This window comes from Acanthopagrus latus, chromosome 2 (genome assembly GCF_904848185.1).
Source record: "Acanthopagrus latus isolate v.2019 chromosome 2, fAcaLat1.1, whole genome shotgun sequence".
In the NCBI taxonomy this organism is placed as follows: Eukaryota; Metazoa; Chordata; class Actinopteri; order Spariformes; family Sparidae; genus Acanthopagrus; species Acanthopagrus latus.
The window spans coordinates 354,714-375,240 of record NC_051040.1 but is presented as its reverse complement, the minus strand read 5'-3'; the positions used below and the strand labels follow the sequence as shown (position 1 = coordinate 375,240).

The window sequence follows — 20,527 nt, the reverse complement described above, 5'->3', positions numbered from 1 at the left end:
TCATCATTCTTACTAAAAGACAGACTTCAGTATGTGTCCATCCTGAGGTGATGTCACAGCGGTCTGAGGGGAGGTCATTATGGGCCTCAGCCCTCTGTGGACCAGTTAAACCAGTACTGAGGTCTGCTCAGGCTGATTGGTCTCACTGGTTAGCAGCTCTGACTTAATTTGCTTCAGAGGGAATTAGTGGAAACTGTGACTAATGTGAAGACGCCTCAGAGACAAACATGTTGACATGCTGAGGTGACCTTTGACCTGAGGGACACCAGCAGCTCTGAGCTGCTTCAACATGAACTTTTACTGAGAATGAATTCAGTTTGTTCCAGCGTTTTCTGTTCTTGAGTATCATTTTAGATGTTTTATGACAAGTTTGAACCAGTCTGCTGTTGCTCCTGTTGAGTTGATGAGATAAAACATTAAACATGTCGTCTTCTGCTGTTTTAAGAGCAAAAGACCAGTTTTATTTATGATTCACAAAGTATCAACACTTGTATGAAATCAAGTTTTTTAAGTGTTTTTACTAATTAAATGTCAGAAGGAACCAGATGCATGATGGTCATTTCATCATCAGAACTCGTTACTACAGTAGAAAAAAACAAGTGCAAATTCATGCTCATGATTTTTTCAAAAATAGCTCAATAACTCACTGAAGACATCCTGAGTGTTGACACGAGTGGATCCATCAGTTCATGTGTTTCCTTCAGTCAGCCTGAAAGACTTTACAACAACAACATCCTCTTACACATGACGCGGATGTTGGACATGTTCAGTCCGTACATCACAGGGTTAAAGAGCGGCTGGCAGGTCAGGAAGTACAGCGATAAAACAATGTGCAACACACTGTGTACACCTTTCATATCAAACCTGCTCTGTAATATTTCAAAACAAACCCCAAAAGAGAAGTTGAGCAGAGAAGCGAGGTGAGGTGTGCAGGTGCTGACAGCTTTCTGTCTCGTCTGTTTAGAACCAGAGAAACACACTTTAAGGATCCTCATGTACGTGTAGAGAATTAAACTTAGAGGACCAAAGACTGTGAGAAAAGTGACAATCAGTCCATAAATGTTATTTACTCTGGTGTCAGAGCAGGCCAGTTTCACAATGGAGAAGTTTACACAGTAAACTTTGTGGATTGTGTTTCCACACAGCTGTAACGAGGCGCTCAAATACGTTGTCATAGAAACAGCAACAAAAGAAGGCAGCCATGTTACTGCGATGAGCAAAACAACCTTACCAGATGTCATACGTGTGTGATACTGCAGAGGAGAGCAGATAGCAAGATATCTGTCATAAGACATGACAGCTAAGGTGGAAAATTGTACACACACGTATGAATACAAACAGAAAATCTGCAGGAAACAAAGAGAAGCAGGAACAGTGTGAATGTCAGAGAGAATCTGAGTCAGAAGGAACGGAAACAACCCTGAACTACCATACAGTTCATTTACAAACAGACTGCACAGGAACATGTACATAGGTTCATGTAAGCTCCTGTTCATACAGATAACCACGATGAGAAATACATTAGCACAAACAATTAGAATATATAAACACATAACAATCATAAAGTAGAGATATTTTAAAAGCCCAGTGTCAAAGTAGGCACTCAGAGTGAAATATGAGACCTGGGTAGAGTTTGTCTTCATCCTGGTTTTGGCTTGTAAAGTGATCATAGAGCCGCTCAGAGCACAAACTAATCAAAGTAATTCATGTTGGGAACAGATCTGGAAACTTTTAACTTTTCTTTTGCATGCTATGTTCAAACAAGTAGACACAGAGACGCTTCATTCATTCTCTGACAGTAAATTGTGGCAACTGTTTCTTTGAGTTATAGATATTTGAAGCTTAACTGGTTTAAACATATAATATGTTCTTCCTGTGAAGAATCACAGTCATGACAGAGTCCTTCAGCCTGACTTCCAGTCAGCAGACAGGTCAACACGTCCTCCCTCCTGAGCTGAAACTCTGCTTCTTCTTCTTTTTAACTTTCATTACAAGGGACACCCACCTGAGCACAGACTCGTCGCCAGAGGGCCGACAGGTCGTCAGTGTCTAATCTGCATACGTACGACTGACTGTCGGGTTTGTGGATGTTAGACTTTGGCCTGCTGGAACCTCTGATCCCCTCTGGACGTCTTATCACAGTTCCTGTCTGTCTCACCCCAGGAGGTGGATTATCAGGGCCAGTTCTCCTAACAGGGTGTCTGACCAAAACTGACCCCAGACCAGAGAGTGGACGAAAAACCAAGATTCAAAAGTCTGATAAAGGGGACAGTGTCACCGTGTCCTGTTTAGAAAGACTGAAACATGGAGTGAATCTGGTGTTGCTGGATCAGATGTCAGAGAAAACTGCTGGACAGACCCAGGAGGTCTTCACCTCTGAGCCTTGTTCTGACTCCACAGAGGTACAGTGGAGGTAGAGTTCTCAACGGGCCTGAAAATTACAACCCGACCCGGCCCGCGGTTTTTAAGCCCGAACCCCACACAGCCCGACACACCAGCATGAATTGTCGCTCAAACCTGGCCCGAACCTGACACCCCCCCCCCCCCCCGCCTGCATTGTTTTCCTCATGCACTTGTTAACATGACAGCAGACAGAAGTTCAACAGGCATGAGTACGTCACATGGCGCTGTCAGGTGTGCGTCACGTGGCGCCAGGTGTGTGTCGCGCGGCGGCGTCAGGTGTACGTCACGCGGCGCCAGGTGTGCGTCGCGTGGCGGCGTCAGGTGTGTGTCGCGCGGCGGCGTCAGGTGTGCGTCGCGCGGCGTCAGGTGTGTGTCGCGCGGCGGCGTCAGGTGTGTGTCGCGCGGCGTCAGGTGTGTGTCGCGCGGCGGCGTCAGGTGTGCGTCGCGCGGCGGCGTCAGGACTGCGTCAGCCCCTCAGGAAGCAGCAGCCAGACTTACTTCACCACACGTGAACAGGATGATTCACAACTAACAATAAATCATTTACAACCTGCACGAGGCCCGACCCGACCCGGCTCATTTGCGTATTTTTTCAGCCCTGCAGGTCCAGTCAGGTTTGTCAGGCCAGCCCGACCCATTGAGAACTCCAAGTGGAGGTGTTTGGTGAACTGCGGCGGCCTAGCGCCCCCTATTGGCCAGCCGCCACCGCTCTGAACTCAAATACATCCACCTGTTACAACATCATGTGTCCGTCTGAATGAGCTGAGTCTAAACTAAATATGATTCAAGACGTAGAAGCTGAACAGAAGCTCATGTTGCCTCTGAGTCGGCTCCTGTGCTGAGGTTCTGTTAGGACCAGGTTTCTCTCGATGAGATGAACTTGATGCTGGATTTCCTGATCTTCAGGTTTAGACCAGCTTTAATGGCAGCTACGAAGCATCGCCACATAAAGATAACAACAGGCATAACTACATACGACCACTGAGCAGTTATCACAAAGAGAGACAGCTTGTTCATCGTTGAGGCCCAGTTTGAGGCCCAGCAACTGGACGGTGCTGATACAGAGGTCCACTGTGGCTGAGGAGTCTGGAGGCGAGGTCCGATCTCTGGAACCACTGTGGCAGCTGCAGGTTGCTGTGTGGTGAGTCCTCCTCAGACGGGCTGCAGCTACAGAGACACCACATGGACACAAGGAGGAGCTAATCGCTGCGTCTAGTCCTCTAGCACCACATGTCTCAACAAGACCGAGACGCTGAGATGTTGTAACATGTCAGTCTGTCTCAGCAGACTGTTTATACTGCTGTAATGTCACACAGGTCCAACAGACTGTTCACTGTGTTAATGTGAGGAAGATTACAGGCTCCTCATCGTCACGTCTCGTCCGATGGAACACTTCCTGCAGGCCGACACCTGATGGAAGACAGGGAGATGTTTTCAGAAAACTTTTGGAGTTTGCTGTTACATCATCTTTCAGTATGTGTCCATCCTGAGGTGATGTCACAGCGGTCTGAGGGGAGGTCATTATGGGCCTCAGCCCTCTGTGGACCAGTTAAACCAGTACTGAGGTCTGCTCAGGCTGATTGGTCTCACTGGTTAGCAGCTCTTAATTTGCTTCAGAGGGAATTAGTGGAAACTGTGACTAATGTGAAGACGCCTCAGAGACAAACATGTTGACATGCTGAGGTGACCTTTGACCTGAGGGACACCAGCAGCTCTGAGCTGCTTCAACATGACATTAATATCTATCAATCTATCAATCAATCTATCTATCTGTCTATCTGTCTATCTGTCTATCTGTCTGTCTGACTGTCTGTCTGTCTGACTGTCTGTCTGACTGTCTGTCTGTCTGTCTGTCTGACTGACTGACTGACTGTCTGTCTGTCTGACTGTCTGACTGTCTGACTGTCTGTCTGACTGTCTGTCTGTCTGTCTGACTGTCTGACTGTCTGTCTGACTGTCTGTCTGTCTGACTGTCTGTCTGTCTGACTGTCTTTACACGTCAGTGTTGACACATGTTTCATCATGAACAGTAACAATCCAACCATCATAACCTTCATCATTAGTAGAAACTTTACTGGTGTTTCATTTATTCATGTAAACTTCATGTTGTTCATTTTTGTAGTTTTCATGACAGAGGAAATAAAAAATGACTTGGGTCAGTCGTCAGTCAAACACTAGAGAATCATTTATTTAATGCTATGCGGGGTCAAGGTGAAGTCTGAAGATGACCAGCACTTGGACCAGGAGTTGTGTCCTCTGTGAGGAAAGATCGGATCCTGCAGATGCTGTAGAGGGCAGATCTGCAGGATCGGGCCACAGCAGTGATGCTGGGGCTGCAGGACAGTCCGTCATCGAGGATCACGCCCAGGTTCCTCACCGTGGATGAAGGCGATTCTGTGACGTCCACAGTGACTGACGGGTCCGTGAGAGGACAGTCTGTCCCTGGGATGAAGAGGAGTTCAGGTACAGGCACCACTGAAACCTCCTCAAGGTTCCTCAGACTAGAGAGCATGAAGGAACTCAAACCTTCATGACAGTTCAGCTGCCACAGAAACAGAAGATTCCCTCACACAGTGAAACTCTGGGCCTGGTGAGCTTGAACACAGCAGATGGAGCAGCTTCCATCTGTGTGAGCTGTTCGGCAGCTGTGACAACACGGTTCATATGTTACTAGCAGCTCCTCCAGGACTCTGTTTCCTGCAGGACTGGAGTCTGCTGCACTTTGAGAGCAACATTAAGATGCTACATCATAATTAACATGGACATTAATAACAAATAGGTGAAAATATAAAATATATAACAATGCTGCCAGGCTGTAGTCTTTGGTCCAGAGCTGTTTCTAAACGTGGACTGAGAGACCAGGTCCCTGTGAGGAGGACCACGAGGCCGACAGAGGGCTGCAGGAGGACTCGTGTCTGTAGCTAACTGCAGTTAGCATCTCTCTGGTTCCTCTGTGGGAATATTGAACTGAGTTCTGGATTATTACAAGAAAATAATCTGTGTGTCAGACACAAGATTCTGACCCATCCAGGTTCTGTTGATCCAGATAATCTCCACAGATGAACTCTGTGATGTGTGAAGCTAAACTAACTGTGTAGCAGTAAGAAGCTAATGTTAGGCTACAAACAGACGACATCACGGTCACATGACTGAAACGTCTCCACCACTAAGAGTCTTACTGCACAATTACTATCCAGGTTTTCTATAAACTGATCAGTGTACAAGTTGTAAAGTCAGAGTTAGTATAAAACATGTGAATATGTTCATCCTGTGGCGACACACAGATTATTACACATTCAGCTGGAAACACACTGAACACAGGACAGGAAGTGCTAACATGCTAACATGCTAACTGATTTCTGTGTTCAGGACTGCAGACTGCAGCTCTGTGTATTATTGTGTACATAGAGAATTCAGTTCAAACAACAACCATGACGATAACAGCTTCACTCTGACAGAAACTACTGAGGAGAAGAAAACCTGTGAAACAAAAACCGTGAAGATATTTACTGTATCGACGGTGATGTCGTGGTTTCTCTCTCGTGACAAATCTACTTTGGATAAAAACAGATAAATGTCCTCAATGTTAATGTAATGTAATGTAAATATATTTAATTTTGTTGGTTTGAAATCGAAGGTGGGACGGGTTCCTGCAGGGGGCGTGGCCTCAGCGTCCTGTGTGATGTCACCAGTGGTCGCTCTTCACCTGTGTGTGCAGGTTTGAGGTGCATAAGAGGAGCTGCTGGCTGCTGTCACCTGTCAGGTGTTACCTGTGATGTGATCTCTGACTCTGTCTCATCTTGTTGAAGCAGCTGTTTGATGTTTTCTCTCCTCTGACTTCATAACCGATGTTTTAATTCAGCAGTTGAAGCTAATTTAACCCGACAGGATCGTGACTGTGTCTGTGTGACTCTGATTGGTTGACAATGAACAGATGTGATTTCTTCTTTGAGTCTTTCAGGGTTTGATTGTGTCGTTGGTCAGGTTGTTACTGCTGTTGAGACGCTGGTTCTTGAGTGAAACCTGGTTCTTGCTGGTCTCAGAGGCTCTCGTGTGTCTAAAGCTTAATGATTCTGATGTTTCCCTGTCAAATATCCTCAGACACCAACAGCCTGTCTGTCTGTCAGTGATGTGGTTGCTTCAGTCTGCAGGGCTCTGATGGTGTTTCTTGTCCTCTGCTGAGTCAACAGGAGCACAGAGACACATTGTGCTCACTGACTGTTTACATGCAAACACCTGAAGGGATTCATATGAAGAGGTGTGCAGGACTGAGCTGGATGTGTGTGTTCAGACGTGTTGGTGCTGCTGATGAGCAGCTGCATGTTGTGTCTGAGGCTGATCTCACTGCTGTCTGCTCGTCTGGGTTTAAATTCATTTAAAGCTGTTTCAACATTTTCATCGAGCATCGTCTGATTTCAGGTTGATGCTGTGAGGATGTTTTGTGTGTAGCAGTGAACTGTAGCCTGACACCTGCTGCTCCTTCATCATTCACCTGACTGTACTGTAGATGAGCGGCGTCCTCTCAGCTGACATCATGCAGAATCACTCTGAGTTTGTGTTTGTGCTGCAGGGTCTGAACGACTCTCTGACAAACCGTCACCTTTACTTCTCCTTCGCTCTGATGTCGTACCTCTTCACCATCTTGGTCAACCTGATGCTGGTGGTCATCGTCTGTGTGGAGCGATCTCTCCACAAGCCCCTCTACATCTTCCTGTGTAACCTGTGTTTGAACGGCATCTTTGGAGCTTCGAGTTTCTACCCGAAGCTGCTTCACGACCTTCTGGCCGACTCTCACGTCATCACGTACACCGGCTGTCTGACTCAGATGTTTGTGGCTTACAGTTACATCTTCTGTGAGTTCACCAGTCTGACCGTCATGGCATACGACCGCTACTTGGCCATCTGTAGGCCGCTGCAGTACCAGACGCTGATGACGATGCAGAAGGTGGCCCAGCTGCTCTTTCTCACCTGGAGCTTCTCCCTCCTGGAGTCGGTGGTGGGCATCACCCTGACGGCCCAGCTGCCACTCTGCGGACGCCACCTGTCCAAGATCTTCTGCACTAACTGGGAGGTGGTGAAGCTGTCGTGTTCTGACACGACCCTCAACAACATCTATGGCTTTGTGCTCACGTTCTCGCACGTGTCGCAGACCGGACTCATCCTGGTGTCCTACACACACCTGGTCCGAGCCTCGCTCAGGATGCAGTCTAACCGCAGGAAGTTCATCCAGACGTGTCTGCCGCACCTCATCACACTGTTGGTCTTCACCAGCTCGCTGTTGTTCGACATCATGTACTCTCGTTATGGCAGTGGGAGAACGCTGCAGGCGCTGCAGAACGTGCTGGCCGCAGAGTTCCTGGTCGTCCCGCCGCTCATCAACCCCATCATCTACGGCATCAACCTGCATGAGATCAGGTCCAGGATGTTCAGCAACTTCACCCACAAACTGGACGTCTCCAAACCACCATCATGACAAACACACTGACATTAATATGAACTGCTGCCATCAAACTGAGACAGCTGGAAGTCTCTCACATGAACGTCTCATCACAAAACAGAAAGTTACTTGATGACATCACAGGAAGTCCCTCATATAGAGAAAGACAAAATAAAGTTGTTTTAGATGTTTTATGCTTCAGAAGAAGTTTAATCACAATGTTGATTATTAATGAAGTTACTGATAGACAGTAAACGTTATCAGTCAACAGATTAATCAGAAGTCACAGAAACATCATGTTCGGTTGTAAAGATGATCGTCATGTTTGAGTTCGACGAACTTGTTCTACTGTTTTATTCATTAACTTTGTGGTTTAACTCCTGAAAGCTGCTAATAAATAGAGCAGAAAGAAGTAATTCCTATGTATTTTTTCATATTTATTAACAAACTGTGTAGTTAACTGAGGCTGTAATAAGAGTCATGCAATAAAATACTACAAGAATAAAGTCTTATGTTTCTGTTAGTGATCTGCAAACATTTGTATGAGAAAAAGTTTTTATGAGAAATATTTCAGAATAATTAAGTTCCTGAAGAGGAAACCTGAGAGACAAGGAAGAGTTCAAACATTTCAGAGACACAAATAATAACTGTAGATTAAAACAGATATAAACAGAACAACTGCACTTTTCATGAGAAGTCGACATTTCGGTTCCTTTCTCTGATTTAATTCAACTGTTTGTTGGAGCGAAGCAGCAAAACATCTAAACAAATTAACACAAAATCAATAACACATCCTGAAGATTTTGTAGAGTTTTTATTGGTGATTGTCAGAGAGCCACAGGAGCAGAAGGTTTAATTATATCATGACCGTAAAACCACCAACGGCAACATCAGTCTTAGAAGGTTCAACAGACGGAGCTGAGCAACCCTTCAACAACACAACAACACAACAGAAACACAAAATGTGACACCATCATCAGCATCAACTGTCACATAAATATCTTTCATCTCTGCCAGTATAAAAATAAATAACATCCAGCTTCAACATGAACGACACAAAGAGAAGATACCAGCAGCTGTTTGGTTAAAGGGACAATCCCCCTTTATTCCACATGTGGAAGTTCAGTGACAACAAACTGTTGACCCGAACAACAAAAGTCTAATGAATCAACGTGACGTCTTCAAATGTCTCGTTTTACTGTTTGAGATTCAGTCCATTAAAGCTGGAACAAGTTTTTTTTTTTTTCAACAACAAAAAAGACTCGAACAATCAATCGATGATCAATATTGTTGAAAAATAATTTCTTGTCATCGCTACAAACAACATCATCTTTTGTCTTATCACAAAATATTTTCACCCCAACAGGAAGTGTCAACTTAAGATTTCATTCAATTATCAGATTTATTTTGTGTTTTGTGATGAAACAAAAGAAATAACAGAAATCTAACGAGACATTTATTTATTTATTTCTGTTCTGTCGTTGATGAACTTCCAGATTTTATGTTTATAAACTCTTCAGTGTTTGAAAACAAATATTTGTTTAGTTTATATGAAAATACTTCTGAAAATACTTTAATGATCCTGCAGCTGTTCAGCATCTGTCCTGTGAACCAATCACATTCAGAGACACATCGTCACTGTCCTGTTTACCCATCATGCTCTCTGCTGTGTGATGATGACTGGAGGACACCAGCAACTTAATATTCATCACTACTGAGTTCTAGTTAATGATTCAGTGCATGGTTTGTTTCTGATGTGAGCTCTACTGACAGGATGTGACATCAATGACAGGAAACAGCCGGAGGAGGCGGAGCTAAACACAGCGACGAATCAGGTTGTTCCTCTCGGGCTCCAGGAACTCGTCCACCAGAGCAGCAGTGATCTTCAGGAGCTCCTCCTCCAGATGAGACACCTGGCTGCAACACAGACACAGAGTGATGATGTCAGCGAGGCCACGCCCACAAAACCAGTAATCATAGAAAACTTTTCTTTGACGACAGAAAAATGTGGTAAATAAAGTGTGTGTGTGTATGTGTGTGTGTGTGTTTTGTACACACAGTATCACAGTCAGCTCACCTGTTCCCAGGTGCGGCGCAGTACTCCGTGTAGAACTTGATTTTGGGTTCGGTGCCGCTGGTTCTCAGCGTGGCCACGACGCCGTTCTGCAGACTGAAGGTGATCATCTGACTGCTCTTTGACACAGGAAGTACCTCCACATACACACACACACACACACACACAGTAAAGTACACAGTACATCTATTACAGTGCTTTTTTTCTAGTATTTCCATTTAACCAACATTGTACTTTTAATGCAGAGTGAAAACATCGAAGAGGTCGAAGGAGAACAAGTCATGAACACAGAGACGAGTGAGCAGCCTGTTGGTCAAAGCGTCCAATCAGGACGGATTATTCAAATGTTCCTGATTGGTCGACAGTAAAATACCAGCTGTGTAAATTAGCAACAACACAGAGACTTTGCTGTTCTCCATCTGCACGTCTTACAGATTTGAGGTCAGGCTGGCTGCTGTCGTATCCCGTGGTAACATCTCTGACGTGGACGATCTGGACGCCACCGCACGTCTTCGGGTACGACCCGTCACCGTCAAAGTTTCTGATCCGTCTGAAGATCTTCTGGATGGTAGGGGGGTCATTACAGATGACGTAGGAGGTTTTGGACACGTGATAACCATACCTGGAGACAGGAAGTCACAAGAGACACAACTGTCAAAATAAGAGAGAGGAAGACATTGAAACTTTGTAAATTTACTGTCAATTTTCTAAAAATCCGAAAACTTTTTCAAGAACCTTTAAAACTGAAACTGAAGCTGTTGAGTTCTTTAACCTGAACACTGAAGGAACAACTGAGGACAGTTGTTTGCTGTCCTCTGGTGGTGAAAATGATGCAGTGCAGCCTGAACCACATTTAAAAATTCATTCAGATATTAAAGGGATAGTTGGTGTTTTTTGAAGTGGGGTCATATAAAGTCCATATCTATAGTCGATCTGTTTCCTACTGTAATCACGATCAGCACAGCCTCAGTTTGGAGCAGCAGAGAGCCGCTCCAGCCCAGACGCTCAGCTTTGTACTGCAGTGAACAGAGTCCAGAGAAAAAGAGAAATAAACTACCTAAAACAAGGCTCACCTTAAAAAATCTATAACAGTTCAAGTGTACGTTGTAAAGGGAAAATTCACACCGCTTTACATCGCTGTCAGACCTGCCTTTCTTTTAGCACTACATTTTCTCAACCGTAGAACCTCCGTATCCCTACGCATTAGCACAATCGGGTGATCTGTGAGCAGTGGAATACAGTCCGAGGCCCAGCTGCTGGACGAGAGGTTTACTTAAAAAATAAAAACTTATAAAAACGTATTAAAACAAAACTTAACAGACTGTCAAACCTCTGTATCCCTACACATTAGCGCAACTGCGTAGGGATACGGAGGTTCTACGGTTGAGAAAATGTAGACTTTATATGACCCCCAGTGGCGTAAGTATCCGCGGGGCCCAGACGCCGTCAGGGCTTGGACAGACTCCTTTGACAGACGCAGAAGCTCAGTTTGATTTTTTCGCCAATCTCTCACGTTCTTGGAGTCTATGGAGAAATGTCTAGGCGCAGCAAACAAACAAACAAACAAACAAACAAATAAACAAACAAACAAACAAACAAATAAATAAAACGGCTGTCTATCAGCCAATTATTGATCGCCCCACCGGGAAAAATCCCAGTACTCCCGATGTCCAGTCCACCCTGCAGCAGCAGTTCTCTCGAGTGGCTGTGCGTGTGTCTAAGCGTGTGTGTGTGTGTGTGTGTGTGTGTGTGTGTGTGCACTTTTGTTCAGGGCACCGGGGCCTATCACCATGATGTTACCCTGCTGATGACTGACTAGCCCTTCAAAATTGAGACTAAACTAAAGGAAATGTTGGATTTAAAGTTAAAGAGGAAATCTATATTTATACATCCACATATTCATTAGTTAGTTGTGTGTAAAGGAACAGTTTCTGTTCACGTCTCTCTGCTCTCACATCAACACTCACGTCTGGTAGATGTTGTGCAGTTGTTGGTTCAGACTCAGGTTCTTGTTGTGGAGGAAAGCAGCCATTTCAGCCACGACAGCCGCCGAGCTCACGCCATCTTTCTCAGGAACCAAACTGCCGCATAGGAAACCTGAAGACAGGGAACAAACATTCAACTTCTCTTTAAGAAGAGAATCAGATCAGCACACAATGAACCGGACCACTGCTGGACCAAACACAGAACAAATAAACGTGGTTACCGATCGACTCTTCAAAGGAAAATATGACTGTGTTTCCTGTTTTGGAGAGTTCGTGTATTCTATTCCCGATCCACTTAAACCCAGGAAGAGTCTCCTGTTAGAGACAGACAGGAAGGACACCATCATCTTCATCAGCATCATCATCACATGACTACACTGACAGAATAATTAGTCCTGATTTGAAGCTCTGACCTCGAACTTGAATCCCTCTATACGAGCGAAGGCCTGCAGAATCTTGGAGGAGACCGTGGTGGCCAACATGTAAACCCTCTGAGAGTCTGCAGGATCCGGATGAGCCTCCTTCCAATTAAACAGCATCCACCAACCCAACAAAGCCGCCAGCTCGTTACCTGTGAACACCTTCCAACCGCACCTGAAAGACAGACAAGTGGATGCAGGTCAACTCCACCTGTGGTGCTGGAGTCCAGTGGTGAGCTTTAACTGGGACGGTCTCAGTTACCCGTCAGACTTCTCTGCTATCGCCAAGCGGTCGGCGTCAGGATCCGTCGCCAGAACAATGCCAGCATTTTCCTTTTCTGCCAGACGAAGAGAAAGTTCCTGGACAACAGAAGAAGAAAGTAACTATTTATACAAAATTATCAAATGTTGGATTTAGAGAATCAGTGTCAGAATTGTTGTCTGTCCTACCAGGACCGACTCTCCCTCCTCCGGGTTTGGGCAGTGGACGGAGGAGAAGTTGGGGTCGGGGTCTTTCTGCTCAGGGACAGGGATCGGTGGAGCGAAGCCAAAGGTTTGGAAGGCCTCCTGGACAAAGTTGTGTCCGACCCCGTGGAACGAAGAGTGGACAAACTTCAGCGCACAACTTCTGTTCAGATCCCTAAGAGACACCAGAGACACATCAGACATGTTGGCCCTGTAGACCCTGTAGACTCTGTAAAAACCCTGTAGACTCTGTTAAAACCCTGTAGACTCTGTAAAAACCCTGTAGACGCTGTAAAAACCCTGTAGACCCTGCAGACTCTGTAAAAACCCTGTAGACCCTGCAGACTCTGTAAAAACCCTGCAGACTCTGTAAAAACCCTGTAGACCCTGCAGACTCTGTAAAAACCCTGCAGACTCTGTAAAAACCCTGTAGACCCTGCAGACTCTGTAAAAACCCTGCAGACTCTGTAAAAACCCTGTAGACTCTGTAAAAACCCTGCAGACTCTGTAAAAACCCTGTAGACCCTGCAGACTCTGTAAAAACCCTGTAGACCCTGCAGACTCTGTAAAAACCCTGCAGACTCTGTAAAAACCCTGCAGACTCTGTAAAAACCCTGCAGACCCTGCAGACTCTGTAAAAACCCTGTAGACCCTGCAGACTCTGTAAAAACCCTGCAGACTCTGTAAAAACCCTGTAGACCCTGCAGACTCTGTAAAAACCCTGTAGACTCTGTAAAAACCCTGTAGACTCTGTAAAAACCCTGTAGACCCTGCAGACTCTGTAAAAACCCTGTAGACCCTGCAGACTCTGTAAAAACCCTGCAGACTCTGTTCCTGTGCAGTGTGGAAGGTTGGGACCATTTTGATCCTGTTACCTATGGAAGCAGAGGGAGGTGAGCTCGTCCATGTAGCAGCTGTTGATCTGGGTCAGGGGGTCAGTCCTCAGGGACGAGGTCTCCACCAGCTCCTCCTCCCAGCAGGAGGAGCTCCAGGGCTCCAGCTGCTCCTCGATACTCCGCAGGATCTCTTTGTCATGAGGTGAGGAGATCTGAGCACCGTTGCACCAGTACACCTGCAGAGGGCGATACAGACCTGAGGCTGCTCACGCAGAACAAACGGATCGTTAACCATCGCCAGCACAGAGACGCCTGCTGGTCCGATCAACATCTGTTCTGGTGGGTTCTAGTAAAACATCATCTGTCACATGTCGAACTCACATCCTGTCTTTTCTTCAGCAGACCTTCTGTAACATGGCAGCTGATAACTGTTCCTGTTTTTTTTTCACTCCAGGTCTTCAGCAACAAGTTCGCCTTCGACAACTGGCCCAGAAAAACTACAAGACCGAGCAATAAAGTCCAATAAAGGGAGGAGGCTGCGATGGACGGTCGAACAAACACAGAACTTTTACCAAGAAGACCAAAAAAAGGCCTTGATCAATGTTGAAGCCATTTTGCAGATTTGCCTTATTGAGTCAAAATTATGTTACGATATCATGGATTTGTTGTTTTGTTGTTGGTGTTATAATGATAATTATGATGACCAGATGTCTGACAGTGTGATCTGTGGGCGCGGTATGCCCTTTGTCTGTTATCGTCCTTCAATAAAGGCCAAATGTAACATTGAGAACATGAGTGCACGTTGATTTAAGGACCGCTCCTACAATCAATCTTCTCCAACTTCAGATGATAAACAGAAAACCGTTGAGCTGAGAGATTTTACTTCACGTCAGTCAGCTCTCAGTGTTTCTTCTAACGTAACTACACAACAACGACGAACCTGTCAACAGGTCATCTGAACGTCTACGTCTGTCAGGCTGCCGTCAAACTCAGCTTGTTTTTACATTCTGAGGCAACAGATCCCACGAATCTTTCTCTGTCCATCCACCTGTGGTCACATCTGGATGGGACACACCAGTCAGGTTTCAGTCCCTGAGCAGTATGTGATGATGTCACGGGGCATTTAACCTCCGACCTTTAGGATATCAAATGTCATAAGGTCATCATTGCATCCTGTCAGACATCTGTGTCAGATTTTATCTGAATCATCAATTGAAGTCACACAGTGAGTTTTGATCGGTTCATCCAGGAGTTGTCATGAACATTTGTACCTCCAGACGGACAGACAATCTGAAAACCTGATGATGATACCTGTCACCTGTCCTGCAACAGCCAGGTGTATTGATTCATGACATCACCTTGTATCCGTTGTCTTGTTTGGGGTTGTGTGAGGCGGTGACCATCACGCCGGCCGCTGCCCCGAGCTTCTTCACAGCGTACGGCTGGAAACAAACACAGGCTGCTGGTAAGAACTTCACAAAGATCAACTGACTGCAGCACAAAGTGACGCGTTAGTGTTTCCTCACCACGTACGGCGTGGGGACGAACGTGGAGAAGAGATGAACGGGAACGTCTCTGCTGAGCAGCACAGCCGCCGTCAACTTCGCCAAACTGGAACAATCAACAAGTAAACAACAAGTCAAGTCACATCCCGTCTTCCTTCGGACACGGTCAGATCTTTGAATGTGAGATTCTGGTGAACTGGCCCTTTATTACTTCATTTGTGACTAGAGTCCATGTTAGATTTACATCAGATTACAGAGCTCTGCAGTTATTAATGTTTCCTGACGCATCTTCATGTCTTCAAAGTTACCGCTGACTGCTGCAGCCGCTCTCCTCCTGACCTCTGGTGTCGAAACCAACAACCACTCCTCGACTGCTGAAGTCTGCAAAATACCTGGACAGGTACGAACACAAACCCTGAAGACAGACAGAGAACGACTGTTAGGAACCAGATCTTTAATCTTCAAGGTCTTTAGTTCCTTTACATGTTCAACAAAACATTAAGAAACAGAAGAAATTCAAGGATATTAAAAAAGAGAGAAAGACAGGAAGTGATGGAGAGAGACAGAAAGCCATGAAACTAAACTTGGACATATAAAGGAACCAGTACCAGGTCATGTTGTTGGACTGGTTTCTACCTGGTCTCACCTGTGTGGACTGGATGACTGTGAGGTCGTTGATCCGGCTGAATCCAGCTCCCATTGGCGCTCTGAGTCCGGCCGTGCCGAAGCTCATCCTGCTGCATAGTCTCTTCCTCAGCTCGTCCAGACGACCCGCCGCCACCAGAGACTCCACCTGAGCCCGAGTCCAGCGGTTCTACGAGGAGAACAGGAAATGCATCACTAACACTCACACATACAATAATATACAAAAGTTTCCTGTTAGAAAACTGAACAGACATGATCTGTGTTTGATCAGTGTCAGTAACTAAGTTTGTATAAAATGAGGTTTATTATGATAAAAATGTTTCCAACAGTGTCTAAACCAGCTGTTCTCAGAGGACAATAAGGTCTCAATGTTTGAAGCTCGAAAGGTGGCAGGGTCCGCCACATAGGAACACAGCACAACAGTATAAACTGTGTTGTCCTTTGAGGTCAGTTTGTTTATCAGTAAATGAAGATCGCCTTAACGACAGACCGCTCCTTTAATCTACAGACTGCACCTTTAATCTACAGACTGAACTTTTAATCTACAGACTGCTCCTTTAATCTACAGACTGCACCTTTAATCTACAGACTGAACCTTTAATCTACAGACTGCACCTTTAATCTACAGACTGAACCTTTAATCTACAGACTGCTCCTTTAATCTACAGACTGCACCTTTAAACTACAGACTGCACCTTTAATCTACAGACTGAATCTTTAATCTACAGACTGCTCCTTTAATCTACAGACTGCACCTTTAATCTACAGACTGAACCTTTAATCTACAGACTGCTCCTTTAATCTACAGACTGCTCCTTTAATCTACAGACTGAACCTTTAATCTACAGACTGCACCTTTAAACTACAGACTGCACCTTTAATCTACAGACTGAATCTTTAATCTACAGACTGAACCTTTAATCTACAGACTGCTCCTTTAATCTACAGACTGCACCTTTAATCTACAGACTGAACCTTTAATCTACAGACTGCTCCTTTAATCTACAGACTGCACCTTTAATCTACAGACTGCACCTTTAATCTACAGACTGCACCTTTAATCTACAGACTGAACCTTTAATCTACAGACTGCTCCTTTAATCTACAGACTGCACCTTTAAACTACAGACTGCACCTTTAATCTACAGACTGAATCTTTAATCTACAGACTGCTCCTTTAATCTACAGACTGCACCTTTAATCTACAGACTGCACCTTTAATCTACAGACTGCTCCTTTAATCTACAGACTGCTCCTTTAATCTACAGACTGCTCCTTTAATCTACAGACTGCACCTTTAATCTACAGACTGAATCTTTAATCTACAGACTGCTCCTTTAATCTACAGACTGCACCTTTAATCTACAGACTGAACCTTTAATCTACAGACTGCTCCTTTAATCTACAGACTGCACCTTTAATCTACAGACTGCACCTTTAATCTACAGACTGCACCTTTAATCTACAGACTGCTCCTTTAATCTACAGACTGCTCCTTTAATCTACAGACTGAACCTTTAATCTACAGACTGAACCTTTAATCTACAGACTGCACCTTTAATCTACAGACTGAACCTTTAATCTACAGACTGCACCTTTAATCTACAGACTGCACCTTTAATCTACAGACTGCTCCTTTAATCTACAGACTGCTCCTTTAATCTACAGACTGCACCTTTAATCTACAGACTGAATCTTTAATCTACAGACTGCTCCTTTAATCTACAGACTGCACCTTTAATCTACAGACTGAACCTTTAATCTACAGACTGCTCCTTTAATCTACAGACTGCTCCTTTAATCTACAGACTGCACCTTTAATCTACAGACTGCACCTTTAATCTACAGACTGAACCTTTAATCTACAGACTGAACCTTTAATCTACAGACTGCACCTTTAATCTACAGACTGAACCTTTAATCTACAGACTGCTCCTTTAATCTACAGACTGCACCTTTAATCTACAGACTGAACCTTTAATCTACAGACTGCTCCTTTAATCTACAGACTGCTCCTTTAATCTACAGACTGAACCTTTAATCTACAGACTGCACCTTTAATCTACAGACTGAACCTTTAATCTACAGACTGCTCCTTTAATCTACAGACTGCTCCTTTAATCTACAGACTGAACCTTTAATCTACAGACTGCTCCTTTAATCTACAGACTGCACCTTTAATCTACAGACTGAACCTTTAATCTACAGACTGCACCTTTAATCTACAGACTGAACCTTTAATCTACAGACTGCTCCTTTAATCTACAGACTGCACCTTTAAACTACAGACTGCACCTTTAATCTACAGACTGAATCTTTAATCTACAGACTGCACCTTTAATCTACAGACTGAACCTTTAATCTACAGACTGCACCTTTAATCTACAGACTGAACCTTTAATCTACAGACTGAACCTTTAATCTACAGACTGTCTCTGTTGACATTTTGCAGCTCAGGTCAGAAATATAATGACCTTTAAAACACGCGGGTGTGTGTGTGCCTATGTGTGTGTGTGTGTGTGTGCACGCGTGTGTGTGTCTATGTGTGTGCACGCGTGTGTGTGTCTATGTGTGTGTGCACGCGGGTGTGTGCATGTGGCACTATGTATGTGCGTGCACGCGGGTGCGTGCACGTGTCTCTATGTGTGTGTGCACGCGCGTGTGTGCGCACGCGTGTGTGTATATGTGTGCACGCGGGTGTGTGCGTGTCTATGTGTGTGTGTGTGTGCGCACGCGGGTGTGTGTGTGTGTGGCTCTATGTGTGTGTGTGTGCACGCGGGTGTGTGTCTATGTGTGTGTGTGTGTGTGTGTGTGTGTGTGTGTGTGTGTGTGTGTGTGTGTGTGCACGCGAGTGTGTGTGTGTGTGTGTGTGTGTGTGTGTAGCTTTGATAAATGTAAATGTTGCAGGCAGAGAACAAAATGACGTAATCAGACCTCAGGACTGAAACAACCCCTGGATGTAATTATTGTTTCTGGGAGATCCATGACAGGAACGGTTCTGAGGAACGGTTCTGAGTTCTGGACTAGTTGGAAAGTAAAAGGAAACACTAGCTAACATGAAGTTACTTTCTGTTCTCAGACCTGCAGTTTAAGAGGAGCTGGATCATGAATCATCCTGAGCTGCAGGTCGCTGCTGACACCAGCTGTCACCGGGCGGAACCACTGTGGTCCAGCTCAGTGAGGCCAACGCACAGAAACATGTCGGTAACATTAAACTCTGCAGCTCTGAACATCTGATTGAGACACAGACATATAATTTGGAGATGAGTCTGACATGGCTTCATTATCAGAACCGAGCAGGCCAGTTGATCCAAACTGCTGACTCATGCTGTGTGCAATGTCCTGTCCCATCAGGACCAGACAGCTGCCGGTGCGCCAGCCGTCCTGCCTGCCGTCCTGCAGGTCCGCACTGCGGCCGCCACACACTCTGACCCCGCTGAGACACTCGCAGTTGTGTCGCCACTCAGAACTCCCATTACAAACCTGGCAATTTTAGATTATCTTGCATGTTGACAAAATGACTTACAATGATAAGTATGACTTGCCATAATTTTTGGAGTGGTTGATGCTAGTGAAGTATCCCGTACACACAATTTCAACCCAGAATATCTTATTTAAAATATATTTTTAGTTTTATAGCTGCAGCGCCTGCTAAACCTACATACCGCTCTCAGCGCCGAGCTGCGTAAAATACGTTAGCAAGAAACTAATGTAATAATGTAATGTCATAATTATTCATATAAATTAAATTATTATTGAGCCGATTTTATCAGACGTTCATGACTATTTGTCAAATACAGGATCTTAATCAGTATGGTGACGTGTGTTTGCCAAAATACAGAGTGTTTTTAAAATGAGAGATTTATCAGGGCGGTCTGGTGTGACGTCCACGTCCTACACGGGGGCGCGTACAGCAGCAGCCCGAGCTGAAGTTGTCTCCCAGCTGCCGAACATCACAGACAGACACTCACCTTGTCCCAGGTCAGCCACTGGTGCACTGCTTTGACCAGCTGCGGGTCGCCGGTGCTCTGGTACCGCAAGTTGGCGTTCAGGTCCCCGTTAACGTCCCCCATGCTGCCGGACAGACGGGATAAGAAGCTAACAGTCAGCACAGGGCAGCCGGTCCATTTGACTGTCTGCCGGTAGCAGAGAGCTGTTAGCCGCTAGCTGTTAGCCGCTAGCTGGAGCCGACACTCATCTCCAGTTACGATGGCTGCTGCCGTTTAACTCTCAGCCTTTAACTCCACACAGGCTAATGCTAATGCTAATGCTAGCTGCGTGCAACAGTTACATTACGATCCGTGGAAGCCAATAGCAGCTGCTAACTGCATGCTAACCGCGATTATTACTCTGTAAATACTCTTCTATAAATTACTTTAGTTCATAAACAGACAAGTCGCGAAGAAGAAACACACGTGCGCACACACAGCTTCCGGTCTATTTATAGAATAAAAGTCTTTGATGGGCGAATGATCAATAATGAAAACAATACTAGTTTTAATGTTTTGACACTAATTAGGATTTGTTAACACAGCAGATAAAACAGCGCTAATGAGCGTCTGTTGTTAAAATACTGTTTGTTCCAACTTTGTTCCTGATTTATTACATCAACTAATTAAAAAAAAATCTACTTTGACTCTAATGCAGCATTTAATCTATGAAGACACTAGTAACTAAATTAATCAGAGAAATGTGGTGGTGTGGAAATATAAAATAACAAAAAATGAATTCTCATCATGTAACATCTGAACATCCAGC

At 45.0% G+C, this 20,527-nt stretch overlaps 3 protein-coding genes across 3 annotated transcripts; 1 reads left to right on the top strand and 2 right to left on the bottom strand.

The window, feature by feature from the left end:
- Positions 1-719: 719 nt before the first annotated feature.
- Positions 720-1,670, bottom strand: LOC119007489 (olfactory receptor 11A1-like). Its single transcript, XM_037077227.1, has one exon. The coding sequence runs from the start codon at positions 1,668-1,670 to the stop codon at positions 720-722; it is 951 nt and encodes a 316-aa protein (XP_036933122.1).
- Positions 1,671-6,859: 5,189 nt separating this feature from the next.
- LOC119007485 (olfactory receptor 15-like) lies at positions 6,860-7,876 on the top strand. The gene has a single exon (XM_037077221.1). The coding sequence runs from the start codon at positions 6,911-6,913 to the stop codon at positions 7,874-7,876; it is 966 nt and encodes a 321-aa protein (XP_036933116.1). The 5' UTR covers positions 6,860-6,910.
- A 759-nt stretch (positions 7,877-8,635) lies between these two features.
- Positions 8,636-20,217, bottom strand: pgm2l1 (phosphoglucomutase 2-like 1). Its single transcript, XM_037084016.1, has 14 exons — positions 19,741-20,217; positions 15,771-15,938; positions 15,433-15,539; positions 15,146-15,230; positions 14,978-15,061; positions 13,659-13,855; positions 12,769-12,958; positions 12,581-12,678; positions 12,313-12,493; positions 12,121-12,214; positions 11,882-12,011; positions 10,347-10,536; positions 9,918-10,051; positions 8,636-9,757 (listed from the first exon to the last, which is right to left on the bottom strand). Exons 1-14 carry the CDS (start codon positions 19,840-19,842, stop codon positions 9,655-9,657), a joined length of 1,863 nt encoding a protein of 620 aa, XP_036939911.1. The 5' UTR covers positions 19,843-20,217; the 3' UTR covers positions 8,636-9,654.
- Positions 20,218-20,527: the final 310 nt, after the last annotated feature.